Here is a 23,863-nt window from a genome sequence, read left to right on the forward strand (position 1 = left end):
TTGCAAATAACATAATTTGTAATGTATTGAGCCATTCTTCTATTCAACTAAATATTAATTTAGTTTCTTTTACTACAGTTTATAAGTCAGATTGGAAATAATATGACAAAAATAATACTGCCATAAAAGTTTGAATCATACATTTTTATCAAAATACTAAATTTATTGATGTTATGAATAGTAATAATAATATCACAATAATAGCTAGGATTAGGGAGTTAATATTTGCCAGGAACATATATTATACAACATATAAAGTACCACATTTACGACTTACTATTACACCATAAATTAAATTAGCTGCATTTTGCAGATGAGAAAACTAAGACACTAAAAAGTTAAATAGGCCAGACACAGTGCCTTATGCCTGAAATCCCAGCACTTTGGGAGGTCAAGGCAGGTGGATCACCTGAGGTCAGGAGTCTGAGACCAGCCTGGCCAACACGTGAAACCCCGTCTCTACTAAAAATGGAAAAATTAGCTGGGTGCAGTGTCACGCGTCTGTCGTCCCAGCTACTAGGAAGGCTGAGGCAGGAGAATCCCTTGAACCCGGGAGGCTGCAGTTGCAGTGAACCGAGATCACACCACCGTACTCCAGCCTGGGCAACACAGCAAGACTGCATTTCAAAAAATAAAATTAAGTTAAAAGTTAAATAATTTATCCAAGGTGACAGTGGCATTGCCAGCATGTAGACTCAAGTGGTATGATTCCAAAGCCCAAGAATTTAACGCTGTTATATTTTTCCATAGCCACAAAGATTACATATACATAGATATACAGTATACATATACACACATAAATATTATATATATATATCCAAAGCAAGTTTTTAATCAGAGAATCTTCCTAAACATTATAAATAAAATTTTAATAAAACATTTTAAGAGTAAATCATAATAACTGACTAACCATAATATAATAATAATTGACAATAATGTTGGATTGGCTTTATTAGGTTGGATTTTTAAAATAATATATATGCTGTAGTATATTTAAAGCTTTACCATTGAAATATAAATTTATTTCCTACTTTCCCTTAATAGCGGCATGGACTTTCAATTTTAATAAGTATATTTACTAGTTTTAAAAATGAGCTTTTCCCAATAAAGTTAACTAAAAATTAAAGAATAGTAATAAATGTTTACTTTCCATGCTTTATAAATTGATTTTAGACATTACTACATTAAAATAATTCATCAGATGCGACATATTGTTTATTATTAGGTAGCTAATATGGCCCCAAAAAATAAAAATGACTTTTACCTATCACATTCACCATATAAAAGTCATAGACAGCAAAATATTTCCTGCCAACTTTAAGAAACACAGAGACTCTTAAAGAATTATTTTAAAATTTCATAAACTACGAGAGAAAGTATAACAGTGAATACAACAGGCATCTATTATTCACTCTATTTAATTTTTCATTGCCTTTACTTTGGCTTGTCAAATGTACCATGTCAGTAACAAAAATTAATGTGAAATAACTAAACTCATCTTCAACCTAGTAGGAATATGTTCCCTAAAGGGGAACATATTCCTAAAAGCACGCTGCCTGTTAGAATAATAAAACTTACCATAATAATTTAAAACATTTTGTAGCTAATAGAGCCATTCATATATTACTTTTACCTATGTTGGCAAAAAAATAATCATTGTGATGTTACATATGGCAATGGATTTGTAGATATGACACCAAAAATATAAGCAACAAAATAAAAAAGATAACTATCAAAATTGAAACTTCTGCGTTTTAAAGGATACCATCAAAAAAATGAAGACAACCTACGGAATAGTGGAAAATACAAATCATATATCTGATGCGAGCTTCATATCTAGAAGATATATAGCACTTTTTCAATTCAACAGCAAAAAAAAGCCCAATTAAAAAATAAGTAAAAGATTTGAATAGACATTTCCCCAAGGAAGATAAATAAATGGCTAATAAGCATATGAAAAGACACAAATACTCAAAAAGATATTTGTAAGCTATATTCTTAGCAGCATTATTTACAACAGCCAAAAGGCGGAAGCAACTCAAGTGTCCATCAATGAATAAATAGACAAAACATGATGTATGTAAGAACTAGATAAAGGTGACAGTTGTACAACATTGTGAATGTACTAATACATAATGAAACATTAGTCAACCTTAGAAAGGAAAGACAGTCTGATACATGCTATAACACGAATGAACCATGAAGGCATTATGCTAAGAGAAATAAGCCAGTCACCAAAGGACAAAAACTGCATGATTCCACTTACATGAGGTATCTATAGCCATCAAATTCACAGAAACAGAAAGCAGAATGGTAGTTCTCAGGGTCTGGAAGGAGGTAGGGGGAGTGGGTAGCTATTTTTTAATGGGTATAGAGTTTCAGATTTACAAGATTAAAAAATTTTAAAGAGGAATGAAAATGATGGTGGCAAAACAATGCACATGTCCTTAATGCCACTAAACTGTATACTTCAAAATGGTTAAAATGATAAATTTTGTATTATGTATATTTTTCCAAAATTTAAGAAAACAAAGTTTCTTTAAACAGGCAAAGTGCTTGAATAAATATTTCTCCAAATTAAGATACAATGGCCAGTAAGCACATCAAAAGATATTCAATATTTAATCATTAAGGAAATGGAAATCAAAACCACAGTATTATTTGGCTGTAAAAAGGCATTAAGTACTGATACTTGCTACAATGAGAATGAACATCAAAAACATTACATTTAGTGAAAGAAGGAAGTCCCAAGATGTTACATACTGTAATTCCATTTATATGAAATATCTAGAATATAAGTAAATTTGTAAAGACAGATAGCAGAGCAGTGGTTGCCAGGAGCTGGGGTGACTCCTTAATGAGTACGGAGTTTTCTTTTGGGATGATAAAAAATGTTTAAGAAATAGATGAAGGTGATAGAGAGGCAGAGCAAGATAGCAGAACAGAAGGTTCCATCAATCGTCCCCTCCAACAGGGACATCAATTTAACAACTATCTAAACAGATAAAACACCTTCATAAAACCAAAAATGAGGTGAGCCCTCATAGTACCTGGTGTTAACTTCTATCAGTGAAAGAGGCACTGAAGTGATTTCTTAAAAAGTCTCCAATTGCCAACATCAGCCCTCTCCCACCTCCCTGCAGTGGCAGCATATGGTGCGGAGACTATCTCTAGGCACTAAAGGAGGGAGAAAACAACAATCGTGAGGGACTGAACTCACTGCTGTCCTGTTATAGTAAAAGGAGAACTGAACAAAACTCAGGGGACACCCGCCTACAGAAGGTGCACATAAACCAGCACTAGACAAAGGAAAATCACCAATCCTAGCAGTCTGAACTTCAGTTCCCACTGACCTCACCACCAAGGGCCAAAATGCTCTGAGTCTCTAAGTAAACTTGAAAGGCAGTCTGGGCCATAAGGACTACAACCTCTTAGGCAAGTCCTAGTGCTGAACTGGGCCCAGAAACAGTGAACTGGAGGGCACAGGACCTGCTGGGACAACAGAGGAGGTGACTAAGGGAGTATTGGCATCACCTCTCCTCTAACCCCAGACTGCACAAATTGTGGTTCCAAAAGAGACCCCTAACTTCCTCCTGAGGAGAGGTGTGGGAAAAGTGGACAGGACTTTGTCTTGGCACCAGTCAGAATGATGAGGCCCTCCTTCCAGGTCTTAGCTTCCAGATGACATTTCTAGATGCATACTGGGCCAGAAAGGAACCCACTGACTTGAAGGAAAGGACCCAGTCCTGGAAGGATTCATCATCTGGTTAACTGAAGAGTACTTGGGTCCTGAATAACCAGCAGCAATACCCATGTTCTATGTTGAGGGTCTTAGATGAGCCTCTGAGACTTGCTGGCTTCAGGTGAAATGCAGCACATTACCAGCTGCGGTGGCTAAAGGGCAAAACTCTTCTGCTTGAGAAAAGCACAAGGAAAAGTAAATGGGACTTTGCCTTGTACCTTAGGAACTAACACGGTCACAGGTGGGTGGAGCACCAAGTGGGGTCTTGGGGTCCCCAATTTTAGGACTTGACTCTTGGATGGCATTTCGGAACCTACCCTAGGCCAGAGGGGAGCCCACTCCCGTAAAGGGTGAGTCCCAGGCCAGGCAGCATTCACCATAAGCTTATTTAAGAGCGCTTAGGCCTTAAGGGATCATCAGTTGTAGTCTGGCAGTACTCCCCATGGCCTTTGATGGCAGTGGCTAAGAGGTGAGGCTCCTCTGCCTTTGGAAAAGGGAAGGAAGAGTGGGAAGGACTGCATATTGTGTTTTGAGTGCCAGTTCAGCCAAAGTACAACAGAACACTAAGTAGACTTCTAAGGTTTTTAACTCTAGTCCCTAACTCCTGTATAGCACCTCTGGACCCACCAGGGGCCTGAGGGAACTCGTCATCCAGAAGGGAAGAACACAGGCCTAACTGGCTTTGCCACCAGCTGATTATAGAGCCCCAGGACCTTAGGCGAACACAGGCAGTAACCAGTGAGTGGATACAGCAGGCTGTAGGCAAGATCCAATGTTGTGCTGGCTTCATGTCTGACCAGCACAGTCTTACTGGTGATGGCCACAGTGGTACTTTTGTCACTCCACCCCCAGCTTTAAGTGGCCCAGAACAGAGAGAGAAACTCTGTTTGTTCAGGAGAAAATAAGGTAAGAGAACAACAGTCTCTGCCTGGTAATCCAGAATTCTCCCAGATCTTGTCCAAGACCATCAAGGCAGTCCCTCTATGAGTTTGTAAGTAAACTGTTACTGGGCTTAGGGTCCCCTCTATAGCAGATACAACTAATACCATAACATCCAAGTCCCAAGTCCTTTCAAATATCTAGAAAGTCTTCGCAAGGAGGACAGGTACAAACAAGCCCAGACAGTGAGGGCTACAATAAATACCTAACTGATCAATGACCAGATAATGAAGAACATCTACTAGCATCAACACCATCCAGGAAAACATGACCTCATCAAATGAAATAGATAAGCCACCAGGGACCAATCCTGGAGAAACAGAGATATGTGACCTTTCAAACAGAGAATTTAAAATACCTGCGTTCATGAAACTCAAAGAAATGCAAGATAACAAAGAGAAGAAATTGAGAATTCTATTAGATGAATGTAACAAAGAGACTGAAATAATTAAAAAGTATCAAGGGGAAATTCTGTAGCTGAAAGATGTAATTCACATATGGAAGAATGCATCAGTCTTTTAATACCAGAATTAATCAAGCAGAAGAAAAAATTAGTGAGCTTAAAGACAGGCTATTTGAAAATACGCTGTCAGAAAAGACAAAAGAAAAAGATTAAAAACAATGAAGTACACCTACAGAATTTAGAGAATAGCTACAAAAATGCAAATCTAAGAGTTCGTGGCCTTAAAAAGGAAGAAGTGAAAGAGATAGGAGTAGAAAGTTTATTCAAAGGGATAACAACACAAAACTTCCCAAACTAGAGAAATATATCAATATCAAAGTACAAGAAAGTTACAGAACACCAAACAGAATTAAACCCAAAGAAGACTACATCAAGGCATTTAATAATCAATCAAACTCCCAAAGATCAAGAAGAAAGAAAGGATCCTAAAAGCAGCAAGGGAAAAGCAACAAATCACATACAATGGAGCTCCAATACATCTGGCGGCAGACCGTTCAGTGGAAACCTTACAGGACAGGAGACAGTGGCATGACATATTTAAAGTGCTGAAGGAAAACAACTTTTACATTTGAAATGTATATATATCCTAAAATGTATATATTTGAAGTATATATATATATAAATATAAATATATATATATATACATATATATATATATCCTACAAACATGAAGCAGAAATAAAGACTTTCCCAGACAAACAAAAGCTGAGTGATTTCACCAGCACCAGACCTGTCCTAAAAGAAATGCTTAAGGGAGTACTCCAAACAGAAAAAAAATGACATTAATCAGCAATAAGTAATCACCTGAAAACACAAAACTCACTGGTAACAGTGAGTACACATAAAAACACAGAATATTATAACACTGTAACTGTGGTGAGTAAACTACTCTTATCCTACATAGAAAGACTAAACAACGAACCACTCAAAAACAATAACAACTTTTCAAGATGTTGACAGTAAAATAAGATATAAATACAAAAAACAAGTTAAAAAGCAGATGGAGGAAGTTAAGGTATAGAGTTTTTATTAGTTTTCATTTTGCTTGTTTATTTGTTTATGCAAACAGTGTCAGGTTGTTATTAGGCTAAAATAATGGGCTATAAGGTAGTTTTTGCAAGACTCATAGTAACCTCAAACCAAAAAACATACAATGGATACACAAAAAATAAAAAACTATATCAAATCACCAGGAAAAAAAAAATCACCTTCACTAAAGGAAGACAGGAGGGAAAGAAAGAAGGAAAAGAGGACCACGTAAAGTGTCAAGTTGTTATCAGCTTAATATAATGGGTTATAAGATACTATTTACAAGTCTCATGGTAACCTCAAAACAAAAAAACATGCAATGGATACACAAGAAATAAAAACCAAGAAACTAAATCATATCACCTTCACTAAAGGATGACAGAAAGAAAGAAGGAAGGAAGAGAAGAACACAAAACAACCAGAAAACAAATAATAAAATGGCAGAAGTCCTTACTTATCGATAATAGCTTTTAATGTAAATAGACTAAACTCTTCAATCAAAAGAGAGTGACTGAATGGATGGAAAAAAATACTCAATAATCTGTTGCCTACAATAAACATATTTTATAAATAAAGACACACACTTTTACACTGTTGGTGGGACTGTAAACTAGTTCAACCATTGTGGAAGTCAGTGTGGCGATTCCTCAGGGATCTAGAACTAGAAATACCATTTGACCCAGCCATCCCATTACTGGGTATACACCCAAAGGACTATAAATCATGCTGCTATAAAGACACATGCACACGTATGTTTATTGCGGCACTATTCACAATAGCAAAGGGTTGGAACCAACCCAAATGTCCAACAACGATAGACTGGATTAAGAAAATGTGGCACATATACACCATGGAATACTATGCAGCCATAAAAAAGGATGAGTTCATATCCTTTGTAGGGACACGGATGAAACTGGAAAACATCATTCTCAGTAAACTATCGCAAGGACAAAAAACCAAACACCGCATGTTCTCACTCATAGGTGGGAATTGAACAATGAGAACTCATGGACACAGGAAGGGGAACATCACACTCCGGGGACTGTTGTGGGGTTGGGGGAGGGGGGAGGGACAGCATTAGGAGATATACCTAATGCTAAATGACGAGTTAATGGGTGCAGGAAATCAACGTGGCACATGGATACATATGTAACAAACCTGCACATTGTGCACATGTACCCTAAAACCTAAAGTATAATAATAAAAAAAAAAAGACACATGTAGGCTACGAAAAAAGGAGTGGAAAAAGATATTCCATGCAAATGGAAACCAAAAAAGAATAAGAGTAGCTATACTTACATCAAGCAAAATAGATTTCAAGACAAAAAAACAAAAGAATAGACAAAGAAGGTCACTATATAATGATAAAGTGGTCAATTCAGCAAGAAGATATAACAATTTTAAACATAGGTATACACCCAACAATGAAGCACCCAGATATATAAAGCAAATATTATTAGAGGTAAAGACAGAGATAGGCCCCAATAAAGTAACAGCTGGAGATTTCAACACTGCACTTTCAGCTATGGACAGATCTTTCTTCGAAGAAAATCAGCAAAGAAACATGGGACTTAATCTGCACTATAGACCAAATAGATCTATCAGATATTTACAGAAAATTTCATCCAACACCTGCAGAATACACATTATTTTCCTCACCACATGGATCATTCTCAAGTACAGACCATATGTCAGGTCACAAAACAAGTTGTAAAACATCAAAAAAAAACTGAAATAATATAAAGCATCATCTCTGACCACAAGGGAATAAAACTAGAAATTAATAACAAGAGGAATTTACAAATACATGGAAATTAAACAATATGCTCCTGAATGACCAGAGGGTCAATGAAGAAATTAAGAAGGAAACTGAAAATTTTCTTAAAACATGATAATAGAAACACAACATACTAAAACCTATGGGATACAGCAAAAGCAGTACTAAGAGGGAAGTATCTAGCTATAAGTGCCTACATCAGAAAAAAGAGGAAAAGCTTCAAATAATCTAACGATGCATCTTAAAGAACTAGAAAAGGAAGAGCAAACCAAAACCAAAATTAGTAGAAGAAAACAAGAAAGATCAAAGCAGAAACAATAAAATTGAAACGAAGAAAACAATAAAAAAGACTGATGAAACAAAAGGTTGATTTTTGAAAGGTTAAACAAAATGGAAAAACCTTTAGCCAGACAAACTAAGACAAAACAGAGAAGACACACACAAAAAAATACAATCAGAAATGAAAAGGAGACATTTCAAATGATACTGCAAAAACTCAAAGGATCACTAGTGGCTACTATGAACAACTACATGCCAATAAATTGGAACATCTAGAAGAAATAAAAAATTCCTACACGGATACAACCTACCGAGATTGAACTAGGAAGAAATCCAAAACCTGAACAGACCAGTAACAAGTAATGTTATTGAAGGTATAATAAAAAGTCTCCCAATAAAGAAAAGCCTGGGGTCTGATGGCTTCACAACTGAATTCTACCAAACATTTAAAGCAGAACTAATACCAACCCTACTCAAACTATTCTGAAAAATAGAGGAGGAGGAAATACTTCCAAACTCATTCTACAAGGCCAATATTACCCTGGTATTAAAACCAGACAAAGACACACACACACACACACACACACACAAAGAAAGAAAGAAAGAAAGAAAGAAAGAAAGAAAGAAAGAAAGAAAGAAAGAAAGAAAGAAAGAAAGAAAGAAAAAGAAAGAAAGAAAGAAAACTAGCCAGGCGTGGTGGCTCGCGCCTGTAATCCCAGCACTTTGGGAGGCCAAGGCGGGCAGATCCTGAGGTCAGGAAATCTAGACCATGCTGGCTAACACGGTGAAACCCCATCTCTACTAAAAATCCAAAAAATTAACCAGGCGTGTTGGCACGTGCCTGTAGTCCCAGCTACTTGGGAGTCTGAGGCTAAGATCGTACCACTTCACTCCAGCCTGGGTGACAGAGCGAGACTCCATGTCAAAAACAAACAAACGAACAAAGAAAACTACAGGCCAATATCTCTAGTGAATGTTGGTGCAAAATACTAGCAAACAAAATTCAACAATACATGAGAAAGACCATTCATAACCAAGTGGGATTTATCCCCCTGGAATGCAAGAATGGTTCAACATATGCAAATCAATCCATGTGATGCATCATATCAACAGAATGAAGGATAAAAATGATCTAATCATTTCAATTGACAGTGAAAACACATTTGATAAAATTCAACATCTCTTCATGATAAAAACCCTCAAAAAATTGGGGATTGAAGGAACATAACTCAACCTAATAAAAACCATATATGACAGATCCACAGCTAGTATCATACTGAAGGGGGAAAAATTGAGAGGCTTTCTTCTAAAATCTGGAACACAATAAGGATGCCCACTTTCACCACTGTTACTGAACACAGTCCTGAACATCCTGGCTAGAGCAATAAGAAAAAAGAAAGATATAAAGGGCATCCAAATAGGAAAGGAGGAAGCCAAATTATCCTTGTTTCCAGATAATATGATCTTATATTTGGAAAAACCTAAAGACTCCATAAAAATCTTAGAATTGATAAATTCAGTAAAATTGCAGGATACAAAATCAACATACAAAAATCAGTAGCATTTCTATATACCAATAGCGAACAACATAAAAAAGAAATTAAGAAAGTAATCCCATTTATAATAGCCACACATAAAATTAAACACCTGGGAATTAACCAAAGAAGCTAAAGATCTCTATAATGAAAACTATAAAATGCTAATTAAAGAAATTGAAGAGGACATCAAAAATGCATTGGAAGAATCAATTCATGGATTGGAAGAATCAATATTGTTAAAATGTCCATATTACCCAAGGCAGTCTACAGATACAATGCAATCCCTCTCCAAATAACAATAACATTTGTCACAGAAATAGAAAAAAAAAAATTAAAATATATATGGAGCCACAAAAGACCCAGTATAGCCAAAGCTATCCAAAGCAAAAAGAACTGAAGGAATGACATTACCTGACTTCAAGTTATGCTAAGGAGCTATAGTAACCAAAGCAGCATAATACTGGCATAAAAACAGACACATAGTCCCATGGAACAGAACAGAGAACTCAGAAACAAATCGACACAGCTACAGTGAATTCATTTTCAACAAAGGTGACCAGAACATACATTGGGGAAAAGACAGATTCTTCAATAAACGGTGCCGCGAAAACTGGAGATCCATATGCAGAAGAATGAAACTAGAGCCTATCTCTTGCCATATATAAAAAGCATATGGTATAAAGACTTAAATCAAAGACCTCAAACTATGAAACTACCAGAACAAAACATTGGGGAAAAATCTCCAGGACATTGGTCTGGGCCAAAATTTCTTGGACAATACCCTGTAAGCATAGGCAACTAAAGCAAAAATGGACAAATGGGATTACAACAAGTTAAACAGCTTCTGCACAGCAAAGGATACAATCAACAAAGTGAAGAGAAAACCCACAGAATGGGAGAGAATATTTGCTAACTACCCATCTAACAAAGGATTAGTAACCCAAATATATAAGGAACTGAAACAATGCCACAGAAAAAAATCTAATAATCCAATCAAAAAGTGGGCAAAATATTTGAATAGATATTTCTCAAAAGAAGACATACAAATGACAAACAGGCATATGCAAAGGTGCTCAAAATCATGGATCATCAGAGAAATGCAAATCAGAACTGTAATGAGATATCACCCCAGTTAAAATGGCTTATATCCAAAGACAGGCAATAACAAATGTTTGTGAGGATGTGGAGAAAACAGAACCCTTGTACACTGTTGGTGAGAATGTACATTAGTACAAGTACTATGGAGAAAAGTTTGAAGGATCCTCAAAAAACTAAAAATTGAGCAACCATATGATCCAGCAATTCCATGGCTGGGTATAAACCTTAAAAATAGGACATTGGTATATCAAAGAGATACCTGCACTCCAATGTTGCAACACTGTTTACAATAGATAAAATTTGGAAGCAACCTAAGTGTCCATTAACACAGGGGTCCCCAACCCCTGGGTATGGACTGGTACCAGTCTATTTCCTGTTAGGAACCGGCTGCACAGCAGGAGGTGATCAGTGGGTGAAAAAGCATTAAGGCCAGAGCTCTGCCTCCTGTCAGATCTGTGGTGGCATTAGACTCTCATAGGAGCTCAAACCGTATTGTGAACTGCACATGCGAGGAATCTAGACTGCACACTCCTTATGAGAATCTAACTAATGCCTGATGATCTGAGGTAGAATAGTTTCATCCACAAACTATACCCCACCACCACCCCATCCGTGGCAAAATTGTCTTCCCCAAAACTACTCCCTGATGCCAAAAATGTTGGGGACTGCTGTATTAACAGATGAATGGATAAAGAAAATGTGGTATATATTTTCTATGGCATTCGCCCATAAAAAAGAATGAGATCCTGTCATTTGCAACAACATAGACAGAACTGGAGATCACTATGTTAAGTGAAATAAGACAGGCACAGAAAGACAAATGTCACGTGTTCTCACTTATTTGTGGAATCTAAAAATCAAAACAACTGAATTCATGAACATAGAGAGTAAAAGGATGGTTACCAGAGGCTGGGAAGGGTAATGGGGTGCTGGTGAGAAGGTAGGGATGATTAATGGGTACAAAAACAATAGTTAGAGGGCTGGAGGGCAGGAGGTATAGTTAAGGGGTACAAAAAAAATAGGAAGAATGAAGAAGACCTACTATTTGATAGCACAATAAGGTGACTATAGTCAATAGTAACTTAATTGTACATTTTAAAATAACTTGAAATAAAGAGTGTAATTAGATTGTTTGTAACACGAAGGATAAATGCTTGAGCAGATGGTTACCCTATTCTCCATGAAGTGATTATTTCACACTGCAGGCCTGTATCAAGACATTTCATGTACCCCATAAATATATACACCTACTATGTACCCACAAAATTAAAAATTGAATTTTTTTTTATTTAAAAGTTTAAAAAATACCCGGGCATGGTGGCTCATGCCTGTAACCCCAGCACTTTGGGAGACTGAGGCGGACAGATCACGAGGTCACGAGTTCAAGACCAGCCTGGCCAACATAGTGAAACTCTGTCTCTACTAAAAATACAAAAAAAAAAAAAAAAAAAAAAAAGCCAGGCGTGGTGTCGGGCGCCTGTAGTCCCAGCTACTTGGGAGGCTGAGACAGAAGAATTGCTTGAACCCGGGATGCAGAGGTTGCAGTGAGCCGAGATCACACCACTGCACTCCAGCCTGAGCAACACAGCGAGACTCTGTCTTAAAAAAAAAGAAAAAAAAGATCAGATAGTTGCACAACACTGTACATAGTTAAGTGCCTGTTATGTGGGTTTCACTTTGTTAAAAAGTCATTCTCAAGAATTGGTAGGCCGGACGCGGTGGCTCACGCTTGTAATCCCAGCACTTTGGGAGGCCGAGGCAGGCGGATCACGAGGTCAGGAGATCGAGACCACGGTGAAACCCCGTCTCTACTAAAAATAAAAAATATAAAAAACAAAAAAATTAGCCGGGCGTGGTGGCGGGCGCCTGTAGTCCCAGCTACTCGGAGAGGCTGAGGCAGGAGAATGGCGTGAACCCGGGAGGCAGAGCTTGCAGTGAGCCGAGATTGCGCCACTGCACTCCAGCCTGGGTGACAGAGCGAGACTCCGTCTCAAAAAAAAAAAAAAAAAGAATTGGAGTTATGGTTAGAAGCATTATATAAATGCCAACAGAAATATATTAAGTAAATTACAGAATGCACTAATTACATATGGGCATGAAAATATGTTGGAAAATATATCTAAAATAATTTTCATAAAAGTAAAATAAAACATACCACAATTTTATATTAAATACACGACAGTTTACAGAGACACACAAATTGTAATGTGAATGAAAACATCTCATAGTATATTTTTTCTTCAAATTATGCAATCAATACATTAAAACACATAACCTATCTGAAACATGCACTTTCTTCAATAAAATGTATGGCAATGGAAAATTTAGTACTAAAACACTTTAGAAGGAGCTTGTCTTGGTAACCTTGGTCTTTTTAGAAACATAAAATTAAAAAACACTATGACTCTAGTATGTAGGCTCTAAATTTTATGTATTCCACTTGGCCCATAATTACTGCACCTTATGTATCTACTGGACAGAGCACTAAGCTGTGGCTTTTAGGTGAGAACAACTGGATCTTCCTGGTCCATGTTAACATAATTCCTGCATTAACAGTTAAGAGCAAGGTTTAGGAATGAGACATTTTCTTGCTCTAACTAGCAATATGATCTTGGGTATTTTAGATAACTTCTTTGTGCATTAAATATTTGTGTCCACATGTAAAATGAGGATCACAGTAATACCATACAGTTTTTGTAAAGCTAATATAAAATAATGACAATAAAGCTATTAGTACTGTGCCTAGGATATAAAAAAAGGTAAATGTGAGCCAATGCATCTGTATTAGAGCTTCAAATGGATCAGAGCACTGCATAACACAGAACTTCCATTCACCTATCTTTATTTGTCACCCAACATACTACAGTAGGCCCTCCTTACGCATGGGTTCCACATCTGTGAACTCAACCAACAGCAGATAAAAAATATTCAGAAAAAAATCCCCCAAATTCCAAAATGCAAAATTTATATTTGCCATGCACCAAGTATATTTTGAATCCATGTGAATGAAGTAAAATGTAGGCATTGTGTTAGGAATTACAACTAAAGATGATTTGAAGTACACAGGAGGATATGGATCAGTTATATGCAAATACTACACCACTATGTAAGGGACTTCACCATCTGCAGATGTTGGTACACAGGAAGGGTCTTGGAATTAATCCGCATGGATACCAAGGTACAACTGTATTAGCTGCAGAATTTTGTTGACTCAAAGGTTGAATCAGTTCATCATTCCCCATGTGTCTCAACTCTGAGTGCATATTAGAGTCACTTGGGAAACATTTAAAAAGAACAATTACTCAAGAATCACCCTACAACCACAACCCAGATAATGATTTAATTGTTTTAGAAAGTGGCCCAGATATCCATATTTTTAAAAGCTTTCCAGCTGGTTCTAATATACAGCTAGTGTTAAAAAAAATTATCTAACCAGAGTCAGGCTCCACTCCCTCAAATTCCTCACATTTTCACAGCCAAAAACGTATTTCTGTGGGTGCTATGTAGGCAAACTCCATTTAGAGACGGTAGATTAAAAATTTAAAAGACAAGTTCCAATCTAGAGATAATGAAGGATTTCTATTAAATTCTACTTTAAAAGGAAATAATATTTAAAGGCCAAATATTATTTACAAAGTAGGATAAAGAAGTGGCAGAAAAGAGAGGAAGATGGAGGGAAGTAGGGTTTAGTAAACAAGAATGTAATGATTATGGCTAGCATTTATAATGTTCTTTTTTATGTGCTTCAATTCCTAAGGCCTATATTACATATGATCTCATCTGATCTTTACAACAACTCAGTGAATTATTATCATCTCCATTTTACATATGGGAAAAATAAGACACTGAGAGGTTAATGAACCAAGATCATACATTTGAACAGTGACAGAGTTGGGATTTCAGCCCAGAATTGGTTCCAAACCCATACTCTCCTAAATACTATTCTATACTACCACCCTGTGCAATAAAAATCTTACCTGATGTAAGTTAAACACATTTAACTTTTAATTATTATTTCTGAAGTCAAAACAATAAATTACTACTTATTAAAAAAACTATCAGCAATGATTATTTTTGAATAGTGAGATAGTAGGTATTTTTTCTTGTATTTATCTGTATTTGATAAATTATAATAAGAAACATGCATTCATTTTGAAATAAGAAAAAGGAATATTTTTGAATCAAGCATATTACAGAATTTTTATAGTTCACAGTTTCTAATACATATTACTTTAGAAAACATATTAAAACTGAGTAAAAAATTTTCTGTAGTAATATATATTCTCCAGAACAGGCACTGCTTTCTTAATTATCTTTTCCTTAGTAAAAATACACTGAAATTTGCTTAAAAGAAACTTACCTGTGCACTGTCCTCCATTGGTTGGATCTCCATAATAACCTGGCATACAATCTTGACACTGCTTTCCTGTGGTGAGATTTTTACACTGTTCGCACACATTATTATTGATGCAAGTGCTATGTCCATTACACTGGCAAGCTAAAGGAAACAGTAAAAAGTATTACAAATATCTAACATAATATCAAGTATAATAGCTATCAAAACAAAGAATGTACCTTAAAAAGCTGGATTGTAAAAATGTCCAAAGAGCATCTTCCAAGTTTTGTTTAAAAACTAATAACACATATACCTCAAAGTTTTATGCAAGATAATGTGTACCATAAATCATGTGTTGAAATTTTACCTTAACTTCTTTACAATGCCATGGTTAAAGATTAACTGGAACATAAAGGTTATAGCTAAAGAGGGAGTAATCTTTAGCATAATCCTTAAAAATTCATATGAATGGTATGCCTGTTAAGTTATAATAAACAAAAGGCTAAATACTATAACTTTGCTAAGGAATGCTAAAATTCATCTTAATTTTATTAACACATAATAATAAAGAATCAATCAATATAGAAAATTGTGTGGCAATAGATTCTAACTAGAATAAAGTAAACTAATAGTAAAATTAATAAAAATAGTACTTTTGAGCCAGGCATGGTGGCTCACGCCTGTAATCCCAGCACTTTGGGAGGCCGACGTGGGCAGATCACTTGAGGTCAGGAGTTCGAGACCAGCCTGGCGAACTTGGTGAAATCCCATCTCTACTAAAAATACAAAAAAATTGGCCATGCATGGTGGTGCACGCCTGTAATCTTAGCTACTCGGGAGGCTGAGGCAGGAGAATTCGCTTGAACCTGGGAGACAGGTGTTGCAGTGAGCCAAGATCGTGCCACTGTGCTCCAGCCTGGGCAACAGAGCAAGACTCCATCTCAAAAAAAAAAAAAATGTACTTTTGAATTAATTTGCATAAACGTGTATCTTCTTTAAGTAAGAAAAACTTCAAGATTTAACTGAAAGTCTATTTAAGTTTGAACTAAACAGAATGAAATATAAAGTATGAGATTGTTTCTATATCTGTATAACTGAGACTTCTATGTTTCAATGTTAATATTACAGCAGAATACAAAAATTTCAGAATAAAGTTCATATATGAAAGCTCATGCTCTTTGTACCTATTCGGGACATAATATTAACTTGGTCTGGTAACTGCTTGGCCAAAAATCATCTTAATTGTCACCCTCATGATTATTTTTACTTATTACAACTATGATAGCAACTAGCATTTAATTGAGCTCTCTCTCACTCCATGAGGAAAGCCAATATTCTGCTGATGCCATTGTTTGTAGTTGGTATCTGTTCTGATTGGTAAATGTACATAAGCATCAATTTTTAAACACTGTAAACACCATGCCTTGGCCAGAGAGAGGACCAAATGGTACACATGAATTTTATTATTTAATCTTCAAAACAATGCTATATGGAAGTTGCTGTGTTCGGGACTAATTCTAAGATGGGGAAATTTGAGTTAAGCAACTATACAAAGTCACACAGCTAATCAACGACAGAAACAAATACATATATGGAACTCTGAATGTATAAAAACAGATATTAAATAGCATGTAAAACTGCCTCTTATATTCAGAAAATCTGAAAGTGAGAGGAATTCCCAAGAGGCTAGCATAGGATCAACAAAATGAATTAGCATGTGAAGAAACAGACAAAAGAGTAAAACCAAATACTTTACAGAAATTCTTAGAGGTGCAACTCTATTGTAATGCATTATAGAAAGAATATGCAGTTATGAAAAAATGCTCATCATCCTCTTTATGAAATTCAGAAAAATTACAATATGTTTTTAAACTCCATATTACATTATGAAACAATTAGAAAATTTAATAGCAAGGAATAATGTTCATGACAAATCAAGAGAAGCAATTAATACAGAGCATTATATTTAGAAAGATCGCAATGTTAAACTCAAGGAAGCAGAGTAAACAGCAAAATGGGTTTCTCCAACAATCATACCCATGAAGAAACATCAATTTGAACAACCACCCACACATACAATTGGCTTTACGAGGGCTAAAAAAACCTGAATGCACAAGTAAGGCTGTGAAGCCTCTCCAGACTACAGACTAGTAAAAGTACAGTTGGATGAAGAGAATCAGTTTTCTGTGACCACAACACCCCATCCCCAAGCCCTTAGAGTACTATACACAGAAAGGCCTCCAGGACTCAAGGATTCTACACTCAAAAGAGGAAGCTGGAGGTAGGCATTATGCTTCTCTACCATCGTGAATCCCTCCATGGGAGATTTGCTTCTGCAACAGCCCATGAAGAGCACCACAAGTACAATGGGGCTGAACCACCTGAGGCCACCTATGGAAAAAAGAAAGAGTAGGGCTAGTAACAGGCAGCACAAAGAACTTCGCAGTGGCTTACCATCCCTGGCAGAGAGGATGCCACACCACAGAGGATGTTTATGAGTGCCACAATGTCAGATAGATGGTCTACAATCCTTCATACGTGAGGGTCTGACCCTGATCTCTTACATGGTCTGGGCACCCAATGTGGATCTCCCATGATCACAATGAGTTTGGATCCTGCATTAGACAATCATGTCAAAGCTGGGCTCAGGGCACCTTCTAGCACTAAAATGAAATACAAGAGTCAGTACGCTCAGAATATGTCAACAAGCCCACCCAAATAGAACAGTCACAAACAAATCCAGACTGCAAAGACTGGAAAAAAATACCTAATTCATCAACACACATACAGAGACACTTGTAAAGAAGAAATAAGATTAGCTTGGAAAAGATAGCCTCATGAAATGCCCAAAACAAGGTGCCAATTACTAATCCTAAACATATGCACATAAATCATAGGCAATCAAAGAATTAAAATATAGCTGTTTAAAAAAAATCAGCAATGTCAATACAACACAGAGGAACAAATGAGGAATTTGTCAGAGAAATTCAACAAACAAATTGAAATCATTTAAAAAAATCAAACAGTAATCCAGGAGCTAAAAAGAATAATAAATGAAATGAAAAATACAGGCCGCGCACGGTGGCTCACACCTGTAATCCCAGCACTCTGGGAAGCCGAGGCGGGCGGATCAGAAGGTCAGGAGATTGAGAGGATCCTGGCTAATGTGGTGAAACCCCATCTCTACTAAAAATACAAAAAAATTAGCCAGGCGTGGTGGCGAATGCCTGTAGTCCCAGCTACTCGGGAGGCTGAGGCAGGAGAATGGCATGAACCCAGGAGGCGGAGGTTGCAGTGAGCCAAGATCACACCACTGCACTCCAGCCTGGGCAACAGAGCAAGACTCCGTCTCAAAAAAAACAAACAAACAAACAAAAATAACGCAATAAAGTGCATCAATAGCAGAATGGCAAAGCAGAAGAATCACTGATTTCAAAAACAAGCTATTGGAAAAATACACACTCAGAGAAGAAAAAAGATAAGCAATGAGAAAAACGCAGAGGTTCTATGAAACAGTGTCAAAAGAGCAAATCTGTGTATCATTAGTGTTCAAAAAGAATAAAATATGAAAATGGGGAAGAAAGCTTATTTAAAAAAATAATAACAGAAAATGTCCAAACCTGAAGAAAGATATAAATATTCAAGTACAGAAAGGTGAAAGGTAACAAAACAGATTCAATCCAAATAAGATAATCCTAAGACATATATAACCACTCTCTCAAAAGTCAAAGAGAGAGAACACTGAAAGCAGCATCAGAAAAAAAAAAAGCAAATAACACATAAAGGAATTCCAATATGCCTGACAGTAGAGTTACCAGGAGAAACCCCACAGGCCAAGAGAGAGTGGGATGACATATTCAAAGACAACAAAACTGTCCACCAAGAATACCGCATAGAGCAAACTTATTCATTAGAAATAAAGACTAAAGACATTCCCAGATAAACAAAAGCTGAAGAAAACCGTTGTAACCAGAACTACATTACAAAAAAATACTGAAAGGAGTTGTTCGAACTAAAAGAAAAAATAATAATCCTAATGTGTAACAAAAAAACGTTCAAAACTATAAAACTGACAGGTAAAGATAAGTATCTAAACAAATTCAGAATACTCTAACATGGTAATCATGGGTGAAGAAATAATTATATCCTTACTAGGAAGGTTAAAAACCAAGGCAAATAAAAATAATAACAACTAAAATGATTTGGTTATGGGATAAGCAATATAAGATGTAAATTATGACATCAAAAATGCAAAATATAGAAGAGTAATGAAGTTAAAGAATAGAGTGGGTTTTTCCTTTTCTTCTGACCAAAATTGGCTTATCAATTCAAAATAGCCTTTTAAAATGATATGATGTCTTTTGTTAGGCTCAAGGTAAGCAAAAACCAAAAGTCTACAATATATATACTAAAAACAAAAAAGCAAGAAATCAAATCATATTGCTAGAGAAAATCACTTAACACAAAGGGAGGCAGTTAAGAGAAGAAGAAAGAAAGAAATGTTCCACAAAACAACTAGAAAACAAGTAGCAATATGGCAGTACAAAATCTTTACCTTCCAATAATTACCTTGAATGTAAAGGGCTTAAATTCTCCAAATAAAAGACAAACAGTGAGTCAATGAATAAAGAAAAAAGACCCAACTACATACTGCCAACAAAAGATTCAATTCACCTTTAAGAATGTGCATAGACTTAAAGTAATGAGATGCAAAAACATATTGCATGCAAATGAAAAAGTAGGATTAAATATACTTCTATTAGACAAAATAGACTAAGTCAAAAACTATAAAAAGAGATAAAAGAGGTCAATATTTACTGATAAAGGGATCAATACAAGAGGATAGAACAATTGAGAATTTATAGGGAATGCACATTGGAGTAACTTAATATAGAAAGCAAAAATGAATAGATCCAAAGGGAGGTATAGAAAGCAACACAATAGTAGTAGAGGAATGTTAACACCCAACTTTCAGCAATGGACAGATCATCAAGACATAAAATAAATGAGGAAACACTGGACACAAACTGAATTTAAGACAAAAATGACTTCACATATACAAAATGTTCCATTCAAAAGCTATAGAATTCACATTCTTCTCAAATGCATATGCAACATTCTTCAGGATAGCTAATATGTTAGGAAAAAAGTCTTAATGAATTAAATATATCAAAATCATATGAAGTATCTTTTCTGACCATAATGAAATAAAACTAGAAGAAAAGAGAAGGAATTTCAAACACTGTACAAATAGATAGAAATTAAAGAACATACTCCTAGGGCCATGGGTAAATTATAAAACTGACAGTGAAAAAAACAAATGCTGGCACGTATGTGGAGAAAGGGGGATCTCTATACATTTTTTATGGGAATGTAAACTGGTACATCAAAAACAGTTGGAGGTTTCTCAAAAAAATAAAAATATAATACTATATGATCCAGCAATCCCACTACTGGGTGTATATCCAAAGGAAATAAAATCAGTATGTTGAAGAGACATCAGCACTCCAATGTATTAATATATTGCAGCACTACACACAATAGCCAAAATATACGATCAACCTAAATACCAAACACGGATGAATGGATAAAGAAAGTGTGAATAAATAAATAAATACATACATACATACATACACACACACACACACATAGTGAAATATTTTTCAGCCATGAAAAAGTTCCATAAAAAAATAAAATCCCATCATTTGGGACAACATGGATGAGTTTAGATGACATTTTCTTAAGTGAAATAAGCCAGGCACAGAGAGACAAACACCACATCATCTTAGTCATATATGATATCTTTAAAAAATATAACTCATAGTCATTAAGAGTATAATGATGATTACAAGAAACGAGAGAATAGGAGGAGGGGGAGATAGGGAGATGTTGGTTAATGCATACAATGTTACAGATAAGAGGAATATCTACTATGCAATAGAGTACAAGAACAGTAGTAAGGTGATTATAGCTAACAATAATGCATTTCAAATAGCTAGAAAAAAGGATTCTGAATGTTCTCACAACAAAGACATTATAAATGTTTAAGGTAATAGATACGTTAATTACCATGATTCGACCATTATACAACATATACCTGTATTAAAACATCGCATTGAACCCCATGAAACATGTGCATATTTTGTTTCAATTTAACATAATGACAATTTTGTGATGAAATGTATAAATATGCTTATGGAAAAGCTGATGGGTATCTTACTATAGTAAGATTTTTCTGTATTACCAATTGTCTATAATAAATTAATATTATCTTTACAATAATGTTATTAAAAACTTTAATTTTATAACATTATCCTTAAAAGTTTAAGGTATTGTTTCATAGAAAATTTACTCTATGACACCACTAATTAATTCACTCAGGTAAAAACAAAATTTATTGAGTGCCCACTACATGTAAAGACTTACCAGAAGATTTAAAGTAAGAAATGGGTTACTGTAACAACTTCATGAAATTTCTGGCCATTTGGAAGAATCATTAAAAAAAATGTTTTAACATCTGAATAAGACAGCTAAGTTTAGCACTCATATCTAACATCTCCCTCACAGATTAACAATAAAATAATAAGTAAATGTACCAGCAATGATAGGCATTATGGTGACCTACATGAACAAAACTAGAAGGTATTAATCTATAATACCTCTTCATGATAAAAGAGGTTCCCTAGCAAAATGCCACTCAACCGTCCTTTCCTGAATAAGAAAAATTCTGAAAACAAAGGTTAGTCGTAGGGCAGTCAAGAAGCATATCACTGGTATTCCTTCATCCATCTGGTGGAAAGCATAAATCAAGGAAGCCTGACATGGTCTATATATGATGCAGAAAGCCAGTATACTTTAGATCTAACTGCAGAAAAAAATATCTGGTGAAAAAAGTCTGGTAATTGTCACACCTTATAACTAGTATGGTAGCAATGGCAAAGGAGAAAGTATATTATAGAAAAGAGGACCCAGGCATAACGGCTGTATCAAATACCAACAAGAAAATGATGTATTAGTAAGCCTATGGTTATGTTCTATTCCCCACTACCAAAAGAGTGTTAGATCGACAGGTAATGCAAGCTTGCACATAAGAGTGTTGAGGTTACATTGTTGCTTGAAAGGTTCTAATATCATCTAATAACTCAGTAGCTATGGAATAGGAATAAAACTAAAGAGAAGCCATCCATTCTATTTTCTCTAAATTTTAAAACCACTCCAGATGGCTCCTCATTTATGGACACACAAACAGAAAAAAATCAAAATAAAATATAATGACAACTCAGCATTTGATATGCAAATAAGTACATAGTTTTGAAAAATAGTTGCTCTGCAACAGATGTGCAACATATAAAAATATCTTTGTGACAATCTTAATAAATTTTAAAAATATACACAGAAATTTAAGACAAAAGTTTACCCAAAGCATTTTTTCAATACGTATACCAATTTAAAAGAAGTGGGAATTATCAGATGCTAGAAATGAAGCAGAGATTCAAAATAAGAATAGTAAAGCTAAGTTCGAGCTAGCGACCAAATTTTACTACACATGGAATAGACAAATAAGAACTAGGAGGCATGGGTTCCAAAATCCAGCAGACCAAGAAGATATAATTCTTGGCATCCTAAAGGAAGCAAGCTAAACTGAACCATGTTCATAAAGTGATTCTATCAACTGGAGACACTATCTATGAAAAGGGTATTAAAACACATCACAAGCTCTACAAAAAGCAGAACAGAATTTTAAGTCCCCTGGGATATGTTTATGAAAGAAAAACATCACTTGTGAGAACTTAAAGTATATGTCAGGCTTATATGGTAATCTTAAATTCACATCACACATTTGGTGAACAAACCACCAAGTAAAATATTAATATAAATCTGCTCTGAAAACAAAAAAAACCCCATAGATACTGTAAAAGCACATGTAAATGGCCCTTGTAGATACATCCACAACCCAGGTTATACAAATATACTACAAGAAAGGAAGTGATAAAACTTTTTTTACATAAAGGACTACATAGCATTTTATGCTTTGCAGGCCAGTCTCTATCACAACTATTCCTTTCTGCAACTGTAGTGCAAAAGCAAACAAACATAATACAGAAATAACTGGGTAGAGTTGTACTTTGATAAAAGATTCTTTACATAAATCTGCAGCAGACCAGATTTGGCCTACCGACCTTGGTTTGCCAAACCCTGAAATGGAAGAGAAAAAAAATTCTAAATTAAATCTCAACATAAAAAATTCAAAAACACCATAAAAACCAGGAGATTAAAAAAAGAGAGAAAGTTGATTAAAACAAAGAATACACATAAAAGATAAAAATAGGTCAAGTGCAGTGGCTCACGCCTGTAATCCCAACAGGCTTGGGAGGCTGAGGTGGGCAGATCACGAAGTCAGGAGATCGAGACCATCCTGGCTAACATAGTGAAACTCTGTCTCTACTAAAAATACAAAAAATTAGCCAGGCAGGGTGGCGGGCGCCTGTAGTTCCAGCTACTTGGGAGGCTGACGCAGGAGAATGGTGTGAACCCGGGAGATGGAGCTTGCAGTGAGCCGAGATCACGCCACTGCACTCCAGCCTGGGCAACAGAGCAAGACTCTGTCTCAGAAAAAAAAAAAAAAAAAAAAGATATAAAGATACAAAAAATAAGGGGCCAG

General features: G+C 35.6%; 1 protein-coding gene across 4 annotated transcripts in view; it reads right to left on the reverse strand.

Moving 5' to 3' along the window:
- ATRNL1 (attractin like 1) overlaps window positions 1–23,863 on the reverse strand; it is an 861,353-nt gene that overhangs the window by 594,923 nt on the left and 242,567 nt on the right. For 3 of the 4 annotated variants that reach the window (XM_055248210.2, XM_055248235.2, XM_055248215.2), the window contains one exon: window positions 15,226–15,363. The exons of the other annotated variant lie outside the window; for it this stretch is intronic. In XM_055248210.2, the coding sequence (XP_055104185.1) occupies window positions 15,226–15,363 (138 nt within the window). The remainder of the gene's footprint in view (window positions 1–15,225; window positions 15,364–23,863) is intronic. 4 annotated transcript variants of the gene reach the window in all.

This window comes from Symphalangus syndactylus, chromosome 2 (assembly GCF_028878055.3).
Source record: "Symphalangus syndactylus isolate Jambi chromosome 2, NHGRI_mSymSyn1-v2.1_pri, whole genome shotgun sequence".
In the NCBI taxonomy this organism is placed as follows: Eukaryota; Metazoa; Chordata; class Mammalia; order Primates; family Hylobatidae; genus Symphalangus; species Symphalangus syndactylus.